At 42.8% G+C, this 20,890-nt stretch overlaps 1 protein-coding gene across 1 annotated transcript in view; it reads left to right on the plus strand.

The window, feature by feature from the left end:
• The first annotated feature begins 5,627 nt into the window (after nt 1–5,627).
• KDR (kinase insert domain receptor) overlaps nt 5,628–20,890 on the plus strand; it is a 41,361-nt gene continuing 26,098 nt past the window's right edge. Inside the window, exons 1-10 of the mRNA XM_077814574.1 lie at nt 5,628–5,792; nt 9,245–9,335; nt 9,973–10,169; nt 12,230–12,354; nt 12,676–12,844; nt 14,510–14,649; nt 15,486–15,657; nt 17,545–17,656; nt 17,752–17,915; nt 19,180–19,336. Of these exons, the coding sequence (XP_077670700.1) occupies nt 5,735–5,792; nt 9,245–9,335; nt 9,973–10,169; nt 12,230–12,354; nt 12,676–12,844; nt 14,510–14,649; nt 15,486–15,657; nt 17,545–17,656; nt 17,752–17,915; nt 19,180–19,336 (1,385 nt within the window). The 5' untranslated portion in view covers nt 5,628–5,734. The remainder of the gene's footprint in view (nt 5,793–9,244; nt 9,336–9,972; nt 10,170–12,229; nt 12,355–12,675; nt 12,845–14,509; nt 14,650–15,485; nt 15,658–17,544; nt 17,657–17,751; nt 17,916–19,179; nt 19,337–20,890) is intronic.

Genomic DNA, 20,890 nt, shown 5'->3' on the forward strand with positions numbered 1-20,890 from the left:
GATCCAGTCCCAGCTTCTGTCAGTCAGAGGTTTAGGGACACCCAGAGCACGGGGTTGTGTCCCTGACCATGTTGGGTAATAGCCACTGAGGGACCTATCCTCCATGAACGTATCTAATTCTTTTTTGAACCCCGTTATACTTTTGGCATTCACAACATCCCCTGGCAACAAGTTTCACAGGTTGACTGTGCGCTGTGTGAAGAAGTATTTCCTTATGTTTGTTTTAAATTTACTGCCTATTAATTTCATTAAGTAACCCCCTAGTTCTTGTGTTATATGAAGGGATAAATAATACTTCCTTAATTTGTTCCCTTCCAGGACATCTGAAACGCCGTGGCAAAAGTCACCTTCCTTTCGTGCTATTCAGCCCACATCACTACCCTGCTTGGATCCCTTCACTGGCTTCTACATTCTTATCATTGGCTTATTGTTATTATTTGCTTCTGGTGATGGCCACCGTGTGCTAGACTCTGTACAAACATAAAGGAAGGCACAGCTACTGCCCTCACTACAAAGATTTTACAATCTAAAAAGAGAGCCAGACAGACAAAGGCTAAGGGAAAGTGGCACGACACACAAGCAAAGTGCCCAAGGTGATGATTGGCCTTGTCTTGAGTTGCTTGGCTTTTTTTGTTTCACAAACATGTGCTCTGTCTCCAATTGCCTCTCAGCCTTGTCCGGCAAGAAGGAGCCTGTGAGAAGGTGAGAAGGAACCATATGCAGAACCATGTGTGGAACAGGCTGTGACTGCCAGACATTACAGGTCTATGTGGGACTTGTGGGGGATCAGCAGTGGCTGGGCAGGGAGTCAGTGCAGAGGGGCCCAATGTGAGACACTAACTGAATCTGGCCTGGAAACCCACAAAATCCTATGTGCTTTGAATAGAAACTGGACTGGAGAGAGCACCCCAGAGGCTAGGTCTGAAGAGCCCTGACTCTTGACTGGACTGCCTCCAGGGTCCAAACACTTAACATTATTGCTCACTTAGAATTGTAACTTTTTAAGCCTAGACTTGTACCTAGGATATTTGCAAGCTTTCCGTTTCCTTCCAGCCCAAGTAAAATACCCTTTCCATTAGCTGTGTGTCTGAGTGGTTTTGGGGACCCACGAGGGCTAGTGCATACAAAGCCTTGCTGCTGAGACCCCTACAGTGCTTGCCTCCGAGTCCTGGTACATCTGGCATGCTACTGGCGCTCTTGAGATTTGGTGTATTCGGGCAAAAGCAGCAGCAATAATTTAACAGTGATAGCCCACCAAGTAAAGACATGCTAAACTAAAGAAAAGTGTAAAATGAGAAAAGCTAGCTAGCAGGAAATATTTGAAACAGCAAAACTGATACAATCTGCTCTGTGAGAAAAAATTACACGTCTCACATTATTTTGAGTTGTCACCACACATACACTCATAAGAACATAAGAACAGCCATATTGGGTCAGATCAAAGGTCCACCTAGTCCAGTATCCTGTCTTCCAACAGTGATCAATGCCAGGTGCTTCAGAAGGAATGAACAGAACAGGTAATCATCAAGTGATCCATCCCCTGTCGTCCACTCCCAGCTCCTGGTAAACAGAAGCTAGGGCCACTTCAGAGCATGAATTTATATCCCTGCTCATCCTGGCTAATAGCCATCGAGGGACCTATTTTCTATGAACTTATCTAGCTCTTTTTTGAACCCTGTTATAGTCTTGACCTTCACAACATCCTCTGGCAAAGAGTTCCACAGGTTGACTGTGCATTGTGTGAAGAAATACTTCCTTTTGTTTGTTTTAAACCTTCTGCCTATTAATTTCATTTCATGACCCCTAGTTCTTGTGTAATGAGGAGTAAATAACACTTATTTACTTTCTCCACACCCATCATGATTTTATAGACCTCGATCATATCCCCCCTTAGTCGTCTCTTTTCCAAACTGAAAAGTCTCAGTCTTATTAATCTTTCCTCATACGGAAGCTGTTCCATAGCCCTAATAATTTTTGTTGCCCTTTCCTGTACCTTTTCACCAAACCAATGACTGGTTTCAGAGTAACAGCTGTGTTAGTCTGTATTCGCAAAAAGAAAAGGAGTACTTGTGGTACCTGTATTCGCAAAAAGAAAAGGAGTACTTGTGGCACCTTAGAGACTAACCAATTTATTTGAGCATAAGCTTTCGTGAGCTACAGCTCACTTAGCTCACGAAAGCTTATGCTCAAATAAACTGGTTAGTCTCTAAGGTGCCACAAGTACTCCTTTTCTTGAAACCAGTGACTGTGGTCCATTGAGTAAAAAACAATACAAGAAAAATGACAGCCTCACTAAGGGCTCAATCCTGCAAACATTTATGCACATAAATAGCCCTATCGAATGAAACTACCCACGTGAGTAAAGTTACTCATCTACATAAATATTTGCACAATTGGGGCCTTGTATTCTAAACTCCATAGTAGGGAGTTTTTCTTATTTACCTTTTAGTGCTATGAACATCCCTGGAGCACTGTAGCAATAATAATAAACAATATGATGATTTGTCAGTTCCTATTGAATAATTCTGTTTAACAAGGTTATAGCAACATCACTGATTGTTGCTTAGTTGCCTGAGTAAGGACTGCATGATTGGGCCTCTGCTAAATACATTTGTGGTAGACCCGAGGCTAGATTCCTCTAGCCTTTTACCTTAAGAAACCAAAAGCCAAACCATTACTCACAGTGAGATGTCAATGGGACTATTTAAGGAGTAAGATACTACTCCATGTAAGGATGGCAGGATCTGGCCCATGGTCTAGAGCAACTTTTTGAGTCTCCTCCTGGTCCCCATTTGTGCACTTTATAAAAGCAACACACAATCTGCGGTCTTTGCTTAAGAGATGCCAATACTGAAATAATAGATGTATTATAGGGCAGAGTTGAGATGCTTGGGCATGGCAGTGTAGGGCAGCTTACAAGAATGCTTTCTCAGACACGCTTAGGCCGAAACAGTGGTATTTGGTCCCCACCATTCTCAAGCACCAAAATCACTGAAAAACCAACCAACCAAACAAACCTAAACCCACAACCTTGACATAATACCAATATTATGGTTCAAAAGTCATATTCTGCATAGACTGACAGTCACAAACAATTATAACTGAACATCATCTCATTAAATTAAATAATTCAGTGTAGTGGTATTTTTTGTACAAACAATATTTTAGGAAGCTTGTTCTAATGTATTTGCATGCATATAGGAGCAGTAAAGTGTGTTACAAGTGATTATAATAAAATACAATAATTGGATCTTGTAATATTTTCATGTTAGTGATTCTCATTTTCTCCCTTTATTTTGATTTGCTTTGTTAACTGGCTAAGCTGTTTATAGGACAAATGCTTTTTATGGGTTATCATCTCCAATCAGAATCTAAGCCAATCTTGTTTTAGGTGTCACTTCAGTAACAGAAACAAGAAAGAAAATGCAACATTTACTTACAGCATTGGTTAGTTCTAATTAAAATTAATTTTCACTTTCAGAATTATCATTTGGCTGAAGCTCAATTAGCAATGTGCCATGGCTGATCTATTTACAATTTCCTTGAGAACTTAAATGGAATTGAAAGCTCATGAGACATGTGCTCTCAAGTCACTTAAGCATTTAAGCATCACCACTGTATCATTGGTCTATTATTTATGCAGAAAATAGTATTTCGGATAAATATGAACTGCTACACGTGACTTGTGTCAGAATTCAAATATTTAAAGGCTAGATTGCACCTGAAGGGGCAGCCCTGAGCAAGGGGTGGTATGTGAGTTGCAGCATCCCAGGGGTAGACGTGGAAGTCATTGTGCTTTTAGAGACAACTCTGAGGCACGATTTTTTGCTTCCCTTTGCTCCAGGGAGAGATTGGTAGGAATTGTCACTGATCTGTAGCAAATTATGTCCCCCCCTCCTTATGTGGGTTCAGCTGTGCAGCTCAGAAGAAGACATGGCTGTTCCCTTCCCCACCCATCTTCTCTGACTAAGGATGTGCCTTTTTACTCCTTTATGCCTGGCCTCAATGTCCATGTCTTAGCCCAGGTAGGAGTTAAGGGTTGGGTGGTTTTTTTTACTCCTCCTTTGTCTTCTGTGTATGTGTGTAGTACAAGTCACAATCTAGCCCAAAGTCACCACAGCTGAATCTTCATTAGACAGATATCTATGGTTCCCTCGAGGTATTTATTCATCACTAATATGTAAATATACATCTCATTTGACAACCAACCACAGCAGTGGCCCGATATTTAGCAGTCACACCCAGAGCTCTCACAGTCACTTTTGGAAGTGCCTCTAACCCCACCTATGGGATAATGAAGATGTCTTTAAAAAGGCTGCAGATTTCCTGGCCTAACATAATAAAGTGCTGTCAGGAGAATAACAACAGTACATTTTGTTTGTGTGTTGCTCACTTCACTCTTTTTGATTCATATGTTTCTTCTTTTACTTGTAATGTGTTTCATTGGACCTGTGTGCAGAAATCAATATAGAAATTTAGCTGCTGTCACTCTGTCTTTCAGTGAGCTGCAGGGGAGCAATCTCAATGGAAATTGTATTGAACTCCAAATACAGTAAAACAGCTAGAATTGCGCAGCGCTCAAAGTAAAATTAGTGGCTTATTCACTAATTCATTTGCTCTGAGTATTACATTCAGATTTGTTGGTAAATAGACTAATGCAAAAGGTATATGGCTAAAAATTTTTCATGAACATGCATTTGTTTCCCCAAAAGAGGACCTTTCATAAAAGAATTGCCAACACTTACTATATTTAACGCAAGTGTACCAATAATCTCTTAAAAATGCTTTTGCTAACACTCCCATTTTATATTTTATTTATGCAGAAAAACATATTTTAACAGCTTTGAGATGCTTTTCATCACCTGAATATCACTATATCGATAGTCAAGAGTGGACCAAAACCTGCAAGGCTTATTAAAGACAACCATCCCATTCCTGTCAATGGTATGGTTGTCTGAGTAAAAAGAACTTGATTTGGTCAATAGTGAGAATGGGAAATAGTTTCATCTGGCTGGAAATATCACAGTGCTGGTACAGTTAATTAAAACATCAGGGATGTACTAGACACACCAAGGAAATACTGAAATTATACCAGATCCAAGAGCATACATACTGCCATATACAGTCAGTAGCGAAAGAGCGGGACACCTGAACCATAAGAATACACATACATCTAACTATACATAGATTGGGGCCACCCGCTAAATGTGCTGGATCTCCTTTGTGAAGGTTTTGATTTAAAGAATCTGCAAGATCAGCCAAATGCTTTAAGAGGCCAGTGCATCACTCCCAGTTTGAAGGCAGAGGAGGTGAGACTGGGAGGTGAGGTCACCCATATAAAAGGCCATCTGAGTGTTACAAGCGGGGAGCGAAGGGCAGGACTGGGGTGCTGCCTTGGGCTTGTCACAAGCGGAAAGGACTGCATGGGACTGAGCGGACACGTGGGCCACAGGTCCCCTGCGGAGGCGGAGCCGGGGAACGGGAGGGGTGGCACCGCAGGAGTCTGACTCCTCCCCCGGCACAAAGTAGAGGCGCTGCGGGCGGGCGGCTGCGATGCTTGGCAAAGCCCCCAGGTCGCACGGAGCGCTCGTTCCCGCACCCAGGGCGCAGCAGAGGCTCGTCCCAGCCGCAGCCCCGCCTGCGGGGCCAGGATTACCGCCCGCCCGCCGCTTGGCGGAGAAGGCAGCAGCCGGAGCCCGTGTGCGGGCGTGGGGACCCCCCTCCCAGAGCTGCGATGGAGCGCAGGGTGGTGTTGGCGCTGCTGCTGTGGCTGGGGACCCGGCCGGCTCCAGGTAAGGGGCGCTGGGCTGCAGCAGCCGGGGCGCCCGGGGAGCTCCCGTGGCGGCTCGGGGCACCTCCCCCTGGGGCCAGTGGAGCGCAGATGCTGGAACACGAGGCTGAGCAGCCGCGCCTGGAACTACCTGAGCCCCGGGGCAGCTGCTCTGATGGGGGCAGGGCGAGGGCCATCCCCGGAGCCCCCCAGGGTGCGATGGGAGGTTTGTCCCTGCCCCCAAAGCGAGCAGGCTGGGACGAGCCATACTCCTTACTGTCCGGACATAGGGGCGGGGGCAGGGGAGAATAAACCCACGGCGAAATCCTGCCGCTCTTGAAGTCAATGGGAGTTTTGCCCTTGACTTCAGTAAGGCAAAGATTTCACCGTGTGTCCATGGACTGTGTTTGCCGGTGACCTGGGGACGATCCTCAGCTGGGGTGAATTGTGATAGGCAAGTCAAGGAAGCTATCACCATTTACAGCTCCAGGTGAGGATCTGCCCCAGAGCTATTTTTGTTGTTAAAGGTGTCAGCCTTGGCCATGCCCTCCTCCTTCCCCTGAGGTCTCCAGAGGAAGGCTGTTCCTTATCACAGTTCAGGTGCTGCAAAGGCCAGGACATCCTGACTGGTCCCTCCTCGCACCAGAGAGTAGGCAGGTGCACAGGCTGTTGCTTTACAAGGAGAATTTGGAGAGACCACGGAGTCTGATTAGCATGTCCTGCGTGGGAGCCATAATATGACCCCTGAATCTTTTCCAGAAGATACACGAAGGGAGGGACAGTTCTGCCAAACTTTCCCATGCCCAAAGCAAATCTTAATGAAAGGAAAGAAACAAGAGAGAAAAAAAGGAGTTTCCTTCTATCTGCAGAGAGTTAACAATAATCTGTGCAAGACACAATGCAACCTACCCCTGCCTCTACAGCCTCAACAAGGCTAACTCCAGTGGCTGGAAACATCACCTGTTCACTGTACCACTGGATGGGGAATAAGTGATACTAAATCCTTTAAATTCAGCATGATACGTTAGTGCTATTCTCTGTCCTGTTAGTGGAGGTTACAGAAACTGAGAATAAGCCAAGTAAAAACAATCATACTGAGGTTAATATATTAGCAGAAATTGCATCTTAAATATATAGGGATGACTTTAACAGTTATTATAATAATGCCTATGTCTGGAGCAAAAATAAATATTTTGACTATTATAGTATGGATATGAATTTCATATTAGACACTTGGATGTTTAGACAATAAATAATGCTATTTTATTGATCCTAGTGTTTGTACATCATGGGTTTTTAAAATGCATTCATAAGTTATCAATGCATTTTCTTTTGGAATAGCCTCCTTAGAGATATGCATAAGAGCAATTGTATTCAATAGCATAATGTTACACGTGGAAGAAAATAATCTAGCCAGAGGTTGGTCACAGTTTGATTGAGGCGGAACATTCTTGACTAATTTCAGAGTAACAGCCGTGTTAGTCTGTATTCGCAAAAAGAAAAGGAGTACTTGTGGCACCTTAGAGACTAACCAATTTATTTGAGCATGAGCTTTCGTGAGCTACAGCTCACTTCTGTAGCTCACGAAAGCTCATGCTCAAATAAATTGGTTAGTCTCTAAGGTGCCACAAGTACTCCTTTTATTCTTGACTAAATGGAACTTATCTTTAGCTTAGTTTTTAGGTCTAACTAAGAAACACTTAATGAGGAAAAAAAATCTCAATTGTAGTGCAGACCATATTCTGCTCTTATTTAATTGTACCCAAGTCTCGTTGAAGGCACTGGGAGCTATAGGCATGCAGATGGGAGCAGGATTTGGTCCAGGGATAATTTAATTCTGTTTACTTGATAGTTAGATTAGATAAATCATGATTTGCAATGCCTATGATTGAGAGTAAGCTGTATAGTAGACGTTGATTTGATTTTCCGTTCTAATTCAAGTTTTTACATTAGTGATGGCTTTCTAGAGTAAAGTGCAACAGAAATCAATTATCGGAAACCTACTGCCAATAAAGAATCTCCCTAGGAAGGGTTTGATAAAAATATAATGAAATCCTGACAAAATATTGAAGCTCCTAGCTCTAGGGTGACTTTACTGTCGTTGATAACAGCTCTATTACCATTCATCTGAGCTGTCTCTCAATATAATTCACTTGGGTCCTTCCCATACCTGGCATCATGCTGCTTTATAATCATGGACTTGAATGGTATCAGAAGCGTTGAAATGAGGAAAGAAGGGTATAGAAGAAATTCCTGTTTGTAATGAAGAAATAATTCTTGCATTTTAAAACATGTTCCTCTTGTTAGATGGGCCTGTCTGCTAGGTATAGAAACATTTGTTTAATTTTAGCACTGAGAGATTGCACTATTCATAGCTGTTGTGATGGCTGGCAAACGTAAAGGGGCCTAATTCTTTACTGCATTACATTTATGTAACTTCACTAAAGATATTGCACTTACACTGGCATAAAACTGGTGTAACACAATGGAGAATCAGACTCAGTATCACATCCTCAGACTTTACAATTACTGTATTAGCTACATTTAGTTATGAAGACTAGTCAGTTTCTTCCAGACAGTTAAAAGATTAATGAGATGTGTCCCGGTATGCTCGTACCATCGCTGTTCATTTTCTTGTGTAAGTTCACTCACTGACTCCTTGTACATACGTATTTGCATCAGTTCTTCTGTTGTACAAGTGCTCCGCGTTGTCTGGCCAAGGTAATGTTTCAGAACTTACTCAGATCTCTGTACCCATCCTTTACTGACGCAGAACTCCCAAAGGGGGTGAGTATAGTAATAAATGCTGAAAACATCTCTGTGTTCTTTGAAAGATTGCGCAGACTGCCTTACTGGACAGTTACGTCAGAACAAATATTGGAAACGATCTTGCAAGCTTTAACTGACATGAGTATTCTCCCTGAATGCAATGGAACCAATCACACAAGTGAGGTTTGATAGGAACAGGTTTTCTTAGGGTTTCAGGCAACGAAGGAACCACATTAGAAAATATGATAAAGGAAAATAAGATTGGGTCAGATGACCTTGAGTTTATGATGCAAAATATGCAAAATAACTCTTAGCAGAATTCGTTAATCAGCAGCCTTGGCAAATTTATTATTCAATTTATTATAAGACCTTTCCCAAGGGAGTGAGATCATCAGATGAAGGTTCACTTTATTTCAATGTCCCATATCCTCTTGTTAGACCTTGAAGTTGGTAATGCAAAACAACAGGAACTCCACCCGAGCTTTATGAATTGCAGAACTATTCTGCTAGCTCATGACCATCTGCCCATTCTTCCTGTTATGACAGAGCTCTTGAACTTCTGGGATGTGTGGAAAGCAGTAGAACAGCTTAAACATGAAGCAAATAGGTCAACTTAAAAGATGCTATATATACATTTAGACAGTGCTTTTCTGATTGAATCTGATATGTTTTTGGCACATTAATTTATTGATTTTATTTTTGCAGGCTTGTTTATTTCTCTGGATCAACCAAGTCTTAGCATCCAAAAAGATATCCTAACAATAACTGCAAATGATACTCTAAATATTACTTGCAGGTAAGGGCAACTTTGGCCTGCATTATGACGATGACAATGATTTATTAGTTTAATTTTGATATAGAGGTGGACCCTTCCTTCTACTTCCTCTTTTCTTGTCCCCCTATCCCCTTCTCCACTGCAGGCCTTGGGCTGAGTATTAGAGGGTTACATCATGAGGAGATTAAAGAACAAAACAAAAGCTATTGGCTAATCAGGGGATGTTCTCAAGAGTCTAGTGTGTCAAGTGTGTTAAGTTAGCCCCTGGGTAGCCCTAGCCACTCCCCTTTGTGGGAAAGATGGGGTGCAAGCAGCAGGGATTGGGGAGAGTACTCTGGAACACAGTGGAGTTTGCTGGGGGCAAAGCAGAGCCCTTGTCACCTCGATTGCCCCCTTTTTGGAGTCTTTGTGTGGCTTAGATTCATCACCTCTTAATACTCAAATGAAGAAACTTTCTCGTAGCCGTGCGGAATTGAGCATCTCACACTCATTTATCAGATTTCGCATGTTTCTTAATGTTAAATAATTAAGTTTGTCTAATAGCTATTTGTCCTGAAGTTAAAATGGACCATTTGAGAACAAGTAGGACTGAGTTTTCCTGACATGGCAATAGCAAGCCCCATTTGCTCTAATATCTCTCCCTCCTTTGTTTTGCTAGTGGTCAAAGAGCATTGGAGTGGCTGTTGCCTAACAATCAGAGCAGTTCTGAGAAACATGTTGCAGTGACGGACTGCGGGCATGGCCCCTATTGTAAGATGCTCACTCTTACAAAAGTAATAGGGAATGACACTGGGGACTACAAGTGCTTTTACAGAGACACCCAGGCAACTACAAGCATTTATGTCTATGTTCAAGGTAGGTGGTTACAAGATTCATATGCGATTCCTACCTATCAATAAGATTAAAAAGAAACAATGGTGTAACAGGCATTTCAAAAAGCTTTGTTCTGAAGTAATGTTCATTGGATTGCCCACAGAAAAACCTATTTGACAAAGCATAAGCCTCAAGATCAACAGTTGTAAGCTGGAGACTGTCAGCTTAAGAAGAAAGCAGTTACCAGTCCACTTTTCCCCAAGGTTTTAAGGAAAACAAGAAGATAAATATACATCCATTCTATAGGTGCTAGATACTGCAGTCTCTCCTTTAATTGAACTCCAACTGAAGTTTATGGCCATTCCATGTTAGTAAATAACTGCGGAAATTGTCCCTTAAAGTACTGATAAGTGGTTAAAGTAGATTGAAACGAGAGGGAACGTTCCTCTCATCATAACAGTCAAGGAAGTGGGGGAGATCAGACTTCTTTCATGAGACTTCTAGCATTTCCCATTTGATCAAGCTACAAATTTTACATAGCATAATGGCATCTCATGGTTTTTCAATCCTTCCATTTCCAGCCAAAATGTGGAAACACAATGTGTGTGCAAAAATATATACAAAAAGCCAGCCAAACGTATTTGACTCTCAAAAAATGTATTTGACTCTTTTGGTTTTGAGTGAAGGTGCAGCTCTGTTTGTACTTTACATTATCCTTATTAGTTCTATGCAGGTCATATCACACAGATACATTTGCCTACACCATATAAATTTGTGTGGGTGGAGCAGTAAACAGAACAATGCAGCAGCAGAAACTTAGCATATATTTTAGCTGTGATGGTAGGAACATTTTTCGAAAGTAAACTATGAGATCTTTGATTACAGCTTTTCTTCTCAGTCGCAGTTTTTGGAGATATTTTTCAGGTACAGTACAGATGATCACCTTACGTTGTAAGTGAGGCATTTGCACCACATAAAAGATTACTTCATGCTGAGCTTGGCCTCCTGTCTTTTAGCTTCCAGAGGTTTACGTGCCTGCAGCACTTCCTCCTGTCCTGCTGACCAGGCTGGCTTTACGATTAAAATTGGGACCAATTTCCTGATACTGGAATTCTTGGCCTTGTGAAATTGACATTCTGAATGCAAATTTTTGTGTGGAATTACTACATGTCAATATGCTAGTTACCATAAATAGAAAAGTCTCTGTTCCCATAATTAATAAAATCTATATGTGCAGCAATTAGCCTAATTTACTTCCCCAGATCCTAGCCCACACATCAGTCCTGGGATCTGATCTGTTTGCATGGAGAACTACTGTAGAATTCAGTAGGAGTTTCACACATGGGAGGATTACAGGGTATTTTTACATAGCACTCACATTTGTGTTATCTAACAGGACAATGTTCAGATCAAGTCTGAAATTTGGTCTACCTTACAGCTGTTGAACTCTGATGGGGAAATCCAGATAGACTTCAAGAACTAAGTTTTCAGAACTCATTCTTTGAGTTGCACCTATTTAGATAGCTGCACACACAGAACGGCATTAGACTAAGCCCCTGACTATTTTCACTGTTGATTATCTGGCATCAATTATCTGTGCACGCTTGCATGCACAGGTTTGTTACTACAATTTATGGTCAGATTTCTGAAAAGTTGGTTGTTAATATATAGGTTTGTTTATAAAGCCACTTATTTATTGTTGAGAATTTTAAAAAGAATAGCTATTATTTTAGGGGTTATGAAGCACTTAGCTACTTATAACTAATATTGGGATCCGTTTCTATAGTCCTTACGCAAGCATAAGTCACCTTGACTTAAATTGGAGTTTTGACTGAGTAAAGATGTCAGGGTCAGGCTCCCAGAATGGTGTTGACACCATTAATGTGTATTTGGGCATGATGGTACTGTAAAAAGAGGAGGAGTTAAACTTAATAGTGATGTCAATTTCATCTCCATTCACAAACAAGAAAAGTACAAATGTTTGCCAGCTAGAAAAGGACACTATAGATAGGAAAGGAAAGAAAAATAAGAGGGAAAAAATAGCATGTTGTGTCCTTTCAAACAAAGAGATTATAACAAATGCAAATCAAATATTCTTTTAGATTACAGATCTCCATTTGTGACTTCAGTTAGTGACCAACTTGATGTTATATACATTACTGGGAACAAAACAGTGGTGATTCCATGTCTTGGATCCATATCAAATCTCAATGTATCACTTTATGCGGTAAGAAAAAAGCCAAATATTTCATTTCTTATCTCTAGAATTAGCAAAATGTCAATTTACATAAATACAGTGGATTAAAATAAATATGTTAAAAAGAGCTTCTTATCTTTGGAAATTACAAAACTTACAAACAGAATGGGAATGCTACAACTATACTAACAAATTATACTTCTTGTGTAAAGATCAGTTGATTGCAGTGAGAATGTGGCCTGAGTCAGGATGCCAAGTCTGGATCCATAATGTTGTAGTAAATATTAGACTTACAATATGAATTTGTTTAGTTTTGGAATTTTACTGCATGTTTTATTGATCTTTTAACAGAGGTATCCAGAAAAGTTATTTGTTCCTGATGGTAAATCAATCTCATGGGATAATAAAAAAGGCTTCACTATTCCCAGTAACCTGATCAGCTATGCAGGCATGGTCTTCTGCGAAGCTAAAATAGATGATGAAAGTTACCAGTCTGTGATGTACATAGTTGTGGTTGTAGGTAAGCCAAAGATTACTCTCCATGGTCATTGTTTTAGGCAGTGCTATTTTGCTTAGTGCAACATATTGAGCAATTACATTTGATTGGACTGTAGATCAGGAATACTGAAAATGCAATTAACACAAAATGCGTGTTTTAATATGTATTGCTTTGAAAAAAAACACCACCTGAATTTAAAGGGAAAATGTTATTGTGTTCTGTTTTGGGTAGATCACCAACATCTGTGGCGAAGGAGGATCAGTGGTTTGAGCATTGGCCTGCTAAACCCAAAGTTGTGTGTTCACTCCTTGAGGGGGCCATTTAGGGATCTGGGGCAAAAATTGGGAATGGTCCTGCTTTAAGCAGGGGGTTGGACTAGGTGACCTCCTGAGGTCCTTTCGAACCCTGATATTCTATGTGCTTGGGATTTTATCTGCCCCACCTTGATGCTACTTTTTTCAGCCATGCATGGTTTTATTTTTCCTAAACTCCCTCTTTTTTGTAATGAATGTCAGCATAGAATGAAGGACCTTGAAAACAGGCACCCCAAAGTATCATTAGCAGCTCAGGGAAGAAGAGAGGGTTCCAGCTTGCTGTGAGGAGAAACAGGGGACCACGTCACACTAGAAATGCAAAACCTGGCCTGCCCCCAAGAAATTCTTGTTTCCCTGCACGCTAATGCCCTGGGCTTACCTGGGATGAATACAGCTCTGACACATTGAAGTTACCTGCTCCTCCAAGGGCAACATGAGGACTCCTCGTAGGCCCCCACCCATGACCTCCTCTTGGACTGTTGAGCACACTCCTACCTCCAGGGTTGGAAGAGGCCAATCCCACACCTCCTGAGCCTCATTATGACACTGTGGCCTTGGCGAGGTAGGATCAGCACATTCTCATCTAGACTCAGAGATTCCCAAAGAGAGGAAGAGGAAAAATAGGGATAATTCACCACCCCATCTCACCACCCCAGCAGTTTCCCCACAATTCATCATCCTCTGCCTGGTTTTGAGTCATTTGGGATTTTTGGATATGTTTTGCCATATTTTACATTTTTTATTACAGGCTTTATGCCTTGGACAGTTTTGCTAATGTCAAATTGTTGGTGGTAAAGTTCCAAGCACATCACCAGACGCCCACTTTTGGTCTATCATAATATTTGGGGAGTGGGGTTTGTTTCCATGCTGTTGTGAATTTTGTGGTTCACCATTGAGATTCTCCTCTGTGTGCTCTCTAACATTGTAAGGGACCAAGAAACCCTTTCATAAGAGTTGAGGATGCTTAGCAGGTCCCAGGATCTGGTCCAACATCTCTCTCTGAGTCCATCTTAGAAGTATTGATGTCTCACCCTGTCAGCTTCTTTTATCTTACTGTGTCTGACCATAAGGAAGCTTCTGGCAAATGGCCTCACAGTAGCCCGCTCACTCTGCATGTGCTAAAATCTGAAAGTAGACTGTACGTGCCTGAGCCCCATTGTTTGTCAGTACAACTTTTGGACATCCTCACCCTTTTCATTTCCACTTTTTGAATTTGGGTGTATGCCCATCTTCCCAGTGCACTTAAGCTTCTGGGATTTCTGCTGTGTGGGTGTAACTCCTAAAGGAGTCAGTAAATGCCATTGGGAAAGCGGCATCCTTACGTCACTCCACAGAATGTTTTTTCAAACTCTGTTCCTTTTGCTTCTTCCAGGATACAGAATTTATGACTTAACTATGAACCCTCATCACCAAATAGAGCTGGCAGCAGGGGAGAAACTGGTTCTAAACTGTACTGTGAGGACGGAGCCGAATGTTGGAATTGATTTCAAATGGGACTACCCTTCTGTTAAGGTAAAACAATCATTTCCTAATACCGTGCCCTAGAGCCCTGAAAGAAGCAACCTCTTGCTAGAAACACAAAAGGATGTGCCTGTGTTTTAGCTTCCATGGTTATTTTAGCTTCCAAAGACACAATAAAAGTTTGGCTTAACCACTTACCCACTCCTCTGTAAATATTAACAAACCAGCTGATGATATATGCTCTGGTGGGTGGCACCGAGTGGCACAGCTGCAGCCTGCCAGCCCCAGAGCTGCATCTGCTTCGGAGGCTGGGGGGGGAAGCAGCGTGGCCAGAAGCGGAGAGACTCTGGCCCCGCCTCTTCCCTTCTGGCTCTGCTGGCTGTGCTGCCTCTCCTTGCCCCCTCTGTTGTGGGGAGGGGCTGTGTCCCACCTCTCCCCCTCTCTATACCCGTTCATAAGCCGGCCCCCTTCTCTGATACTTCCCTTTTTTACTAAAAAAATTCATCTTATGAACGAGTATATATGGTATGTAGCATGGATTACAGTTCTGGGGGGCCCTGGGCCAGAGCAAGTAGGGGACCCTCCCCACCCCTTCCACCTGCACCCCAACCCTCACTGCTCCTGTAAGGGAGCAGGGTTGGGGCACAGGGGCTTCCCCGCTCTGCCTGGGGAGTAGGATTGAGCTGTGGGAGCTTCTCCCACTCCCCAGAAGGTGTGCCAGGCAGAGCGGGTTGGGGTATAGGGGTGTCCATTTTTCCGGGGCCCCCCAGTTGGCTAGGGCCCTTGGGCATGGACCCCATTGGCCCAGTGACTTATCTGCCACTGGTGTGGAGGGTCGGGGGAAGAGCTGGAATGAACTGCTTCTCAGAGCTTTTACTCTGTTACAGGGAAAACGTGCTTCAGTCAGAGACTTAAAAACATCATCAGGGAATGAGCCGAAGAAGTTCGTAAGCACTCTTACCATAGACCATGTGTCCTTAAATGATAGAGGCCGATACAACTGCACAGCATTCAGTGGCCTTATGACTAAGAAAAACAGCACATATGTCATTGTCCATGGTATGGAATTCTCTGATTTAATTCTGGATATTTATAGGCGGGGATTGTTGGGATGCAAAATGCATAAGTTGAAAGCAATTAGCTGCACAGTATGTCAATCAAAACGTTTGCCATATAAACACTCTGCTCTGAACTGTCAGCCCCAGTGTTTCCATTGCTTCTAGTTGTTTTCAGTAGCATTGTTATAGCTCAGAGTTTTTCTATTTTCATGTTAAAGGGTTTTCTCTTAGGACCTGATATGTGAGTGTCACTGAAAGCTGTTACGTAGTCTAGAAAAAACTCAGAATGGCTGGCGGTCCCTCTATTTAGTCTCTTCCTATGTGGTACTGTGACGTTGAAACTGTATATTTCAGGTCAGATTCTGCCACTCTTCCTCATACTGACTAGCACCTGACTCCACAGGTAGTTCCACTGAGTCCATTGTGGCTACCTGCAGAGAAAGGTGTTACTTGCATGAGTAAGGGTGACAAAATCCAGCCCTGGGCTTTTTGCATTCCGAAAATTGGATTCAGCTTTACTTTTGGTCATAAGGAAATGACTCAGAGGAAATGACTCTGGCCATATCCTATCCTTCCTCAGTCCTCAATCAGGCAAAACTCCACTGACTGCAAAAAGCTGAGTTTGTGGAATGAGTGAGAAAGAACTGCAGGATTTGGTCCAATATTAACTCGTGCAGCAGCACGGCTAGTTATGGATGTACTATATGTCTTACACTGGAGCAGTAAGGCTGACTTGAAGTTGTGATTAAGTCTGATTCTCACCTTCAGCATTTTGATTTTTTCAGTTCAAACTGACCATAGTCCAGTCTTCTGCCAGGACAAGAAACAGTCCTCCTTTCTCTATCACAGCTGTATCAGATATTAAACAGATTCTCTCTTTGATCTTAGCCAAAAGGACAATCATGCTGTTGGGATTATTACAGTTTTGCTTTCTGTGGTTGCAGAAAAGTAGTGTAAATCCTTTCAGAGTTGTGGGATTTTTTGGGTTGCAGATAGCTAGCTTCAATCTCTGCCCCATTATGTAACTGTATCATGTGCCGTTTTGAATACTGTTGTGTGCTGAAATGGAAAAATTGAGCCCTTTTTGTCTGATTGTGTAAGTGGAAACCTTGGAGAGGTTTAAATGCGATATTGTGTTACCCAACACATACATTACAGGGCTTAGTTTGCATTGCTTGTTTTGTTCCACGGCAACAGCGGCTAGGGAGGGCAGAGCATTGGGACTGAGAGTTGCTGTGTGGGTCTGAGAGCAGACTCTTGCCTCTATTGCTGTCGAGAGTCCCCTGGTAGCTGAATTATTCCACTTTTCTGTGCAAAGGGTGAAGGAGAAGGCATGGCCTAGGGAGAGGGGCTGCATACTCCTGTGTGGCACACAGGCAGGTTGGGGCTGGAGGATCCACTGCTATGTACGTTGTCCTGTCCTGCCCTTCCCACACAGGAGTGCTCCATTGCTTCACTGCCTCAGAACCCCTCTGAAGCCTTGGGAGGATTCCCTCCTCCCCTTTGCCCTGAAGTATCTCCCTAGTGCTCAACCCCAGTAGTTATGCTGGGCCCTGGGCAGAGGATTTACCTCATGGATTGTAATACTGCAAGAGCCTGTGCTGGTATATGTTTCAGAGTAGCAGCTGTGTTAGTCTGTATTCACAATTTATTTGAGCATAAGCTTTCGTAAGCTACAGCTCACTTCATCGGATGCAAATAAATTGGTTAGTCTCTAAGGTGCCACAAGTACTCCTTTTCTTTTTGCTGGTACATGGACCACTTTGTCATTTACATCTGCTGTCTTTCATCTCCAATTAAACACTAAACCAAATGGGAGACAGTTTACATTTCTGGCAATATGGAAAGGAAATGTGTTGTTTCAAGCCCATCAATTAATTTCTTGCAGAAAAACCTTTTATCCTTTTGGACAGAATGGGGTCTGTGGTGGAGACAAGGGTAGCAGACCAAGTCAAAATCCCTGTGAGATTTACAGGCTATCCTCCACCAGAAGCAAAATGGTAAGAGTCAGCATATGATGCCTTTAAAACAGATTGTGGCATTATATGTCAAGCTGACTCGCTGAAGTATTCAAGTTACCATGTATTTTCTTTAGGTATAAAAATGGAAAAGCCATCAGCACAAATCATACCATTAAACTTGGTTACACATTAACAATTACTGAGGCAAGTGAAAAGGATGCTGGGAATTATACCATTGTACTTACAAACCCCATTAACAAGGAGCAACAGAGACACACATTTGACCTGGTTGTGAATGGTAAGTGAGGTATAAACAGTGACTTTTCCTTTTTTGGTGTATATGTGTGTGTATAGAGTACTAACCCTTCCTGAATTAAAATTCCCTGACAGAAAGAGCTGTTAGGCGTCCTGTCTCTTAGAGCCCTATGTTTCCCTTGATCTGTGTACTATCCAGATTTAAATTGGCAAAAAAATACGAAGGAGGTGATACAAAACCACCAAGTAAGGGCATGCAGAAAAGAAGTTCCACCTCAAACCTTGCCCAGATGTTGCTTCAACAGGATAGGGATAGCTCAGTGATTTGAGCATTGGCCTGCTAAACCCAGGGTTGTGAGCTCAATCCTCGAGGGGGCCATTTAGGGATCTGGGGCAAAAATTGGGGATTGGTCCTGCTTTGAGCAGTGGGTTGGACTAGATGACCTCCTGAGGTGCCTTCCAACCCTGATATTCTATGATTCACTGAATCTGTCTCCAGCTGGATCCTCATGCTGTATTTTACAATTCAGGAGGTTTCAGGTTTTCCTTGTTATTGGATAAAAGGATTTTTGTTTTTTATTTTCTGTGTATTCTTTCTTTGCCTCTGTGTCTTGCTCTTTTCCTGTCCTCTGTGCTCTCTCCTGCTGCTTTTGTATCATGAGTCTTCCCCGTCATCCTCATCTGCCTCGCCCATCCTTCCTGCTACTGTCAGCTCTGTTCTGGCCTCCCCTTCCTGCCCCCCACCACCATTCCCCTCTCCCCGGCACCCCTCCTCCACACTGCTCCGCAGGAAACATACTTGTCTAGATGCTTCCAAAATAGTAGGTCTTCAAAAGAGCAGCTCTTCTAAGTACAGTGGGGTTGAGATGGGGGCACAGTGGGAAATGGAGGCCAGACACCTAATGCTGGAAGTAATATAAATTTCTTGGCTGGGGTGGTGATGGAAGGGAAGGGCTGTCTGAAGGGTAATTTGTAAGGGGTAGCTGTAAGTAAGCAACGGAAGGATTGCTTAACATTCGGCTTGTATTGAAGCTACTCTGGTGCACTTCTTCCTTGATTCTTTTGCTCCCTGCTGAGGTCAGTGGGAGTTGTGGGCCCTCAGCACCGTGCGGGAGGCTCTCAGAATCACACAGGCTCAGACCCTGGAAGGCATATGGGAGTCATGGTGAGAGAGAAGCCCCTGTGAAAGAGACTTTGTATGTTTCAGAACAAACTGTGTTCTTGTTAACAAGAGACAATGGCACAAGGCAAAGACTGTCGCTCCTTTATCATGGTCTGTGCATGTAACATGCTGGTTTTTCCTACAGTTCCACCTCAGATTGGGGAGAATGCTTTGTTGGCTCCTGTTGATTCCTACAAGTATGCGACTACTCAAGTCCTAACCTGCACAGTCTACGCCATTCCGGCCCCAGTCAATATCCAGTGGTACTGGCAGTTAGAGGAACAGTGTACTTTCCGCCCTAAGTAAGTAAAACATGATTTGCCAGTTAATCTGCACCACTTCATTTCTGTAACTATTCACAGACTTTTTTAAAGTGGTATAGGCTCTTTCCAAAAGATAAAAATGCACAAAATCAAACACTAAGCAGCCAACCCATTGGGTAGCACTTTGATAGTGCAAAAGGGTTATAAATCCAATTTAACTTGGAGATTCCTCAATGTAAGGGGACTCCCTGGGTGGTGTCGAGTCAGGTTAGTGGCTTTATATCACCCCTCTTGCAGCCCTGCATAGATGGTATGATCAAGGGAAAGGAAGAATGGCTGGAGCCATTTCAGTGCTTTGATTATCTCCCCTGCTCCCGCTGCACTGAAACAGCCCCTTTGGGCCATTGGCAGCTGGACATGGGTTAGAGCAGCTCTAAAGCTGCTCTAACTTCTGCTCTAACATCTCTGGGATTGGCGAGCCACAGATGAGGTGTAAAGCCACCTTTCCTTGCACTGATGCAGCTCAACCAGACTGGCGAATGAGTGGCATTTTTTACCCTGATTTTTGTCGGGTGTAAATGACTAAATGAGGTGTCAGGCACTTGAGAACCACACTCAGTAACTGTTGTTGCTGGACAGTGTTTGCAGACAAAATTCCCATTTTCCTTCCATTTAAGTCAAGCTTCTACTTATTACAGCAAATAGGCCCAAACTGCCCTCAGGTTGTCAAAAATAGTCAAAATGAGCTAGATGTAGAGACTGCCAGACTTGGGGTCTGGTGGTCTGTTGCACGGAGTGAATTCTACAGGCCAGGGCTACCCACTGGTGAAACTCTACCACTGTTGTTTCTTGTGTTTGATGCTTTTTTGGCTGGCATCTTGCCTCCTTGCTGGATTCCAAACAAGTCTGTGGGCCCCATCAGTCAAACCTTGTTGGGCAGCAGCAAGTACAAAAACACAATACAACACACAGGAAATTTGCTGCTTACCCGACTTGCAGTTCTTTGTGTTTTTTCTTACACCAATCAGCTGCTGAATACGATGCTGCTTGTTATCTATGTAAAAGCGTATCTCAAAGGAACTACACTGATTGATGGTAGCCAATGATAGAGAGAGCTCCTGACCAAGATACATGCAGCTTCCCTTATCTGGGCTGAGCACAAGGCCAGACTTCCTTTAAAAAAAAAAAAAAAGCATTCTGCTTTCCTGTTGTTTATAAAATGACTTCCACTAGCTTCTTTTGGTGCCTGGTCACTTCCTACACAAGGGCCACTGTCTAAAGAAATTCTTTTAAGGAGTCCAGTGATTTCTATGTCTCTCTGTCTTCTTCTGAATGAAATTAACTTGAATTGTCAATTTATGACTGGAGGTTTGTTCCCAAAATAGCTGCTTCCCTCCACATATCCTGATTGGGCTGACCTACGCAGATTAATTAGGCTATTTACCTCTAGGCCTGGGAATTCCTATTTTTATGAAGGACAAAGGTCTTGGAAAGCTGTAGAGTACAATTACATAGAAAAGTTTTCAGGAACATTCCCCAGTTTTATAAGATGGCCATTGTTCCATCTCTGATATTTTTTCTAAACTGAACAAA

This window comes from Eretmochelys imbricata, chromosome 4, assembly GCF_965152235.1.
Source record: "Eretmochelys imbricata isolate rEreImb1 chromosome 4, rEreImb1.hap1, whole genome shotgun sequence".
In the NCBI taxonomy this organism is placed as follows: Eukaryota; Metazoa; Chordata; order Testudines; family Cheloniidae; genus Eretmochelys; species Eretmochelys imbricata.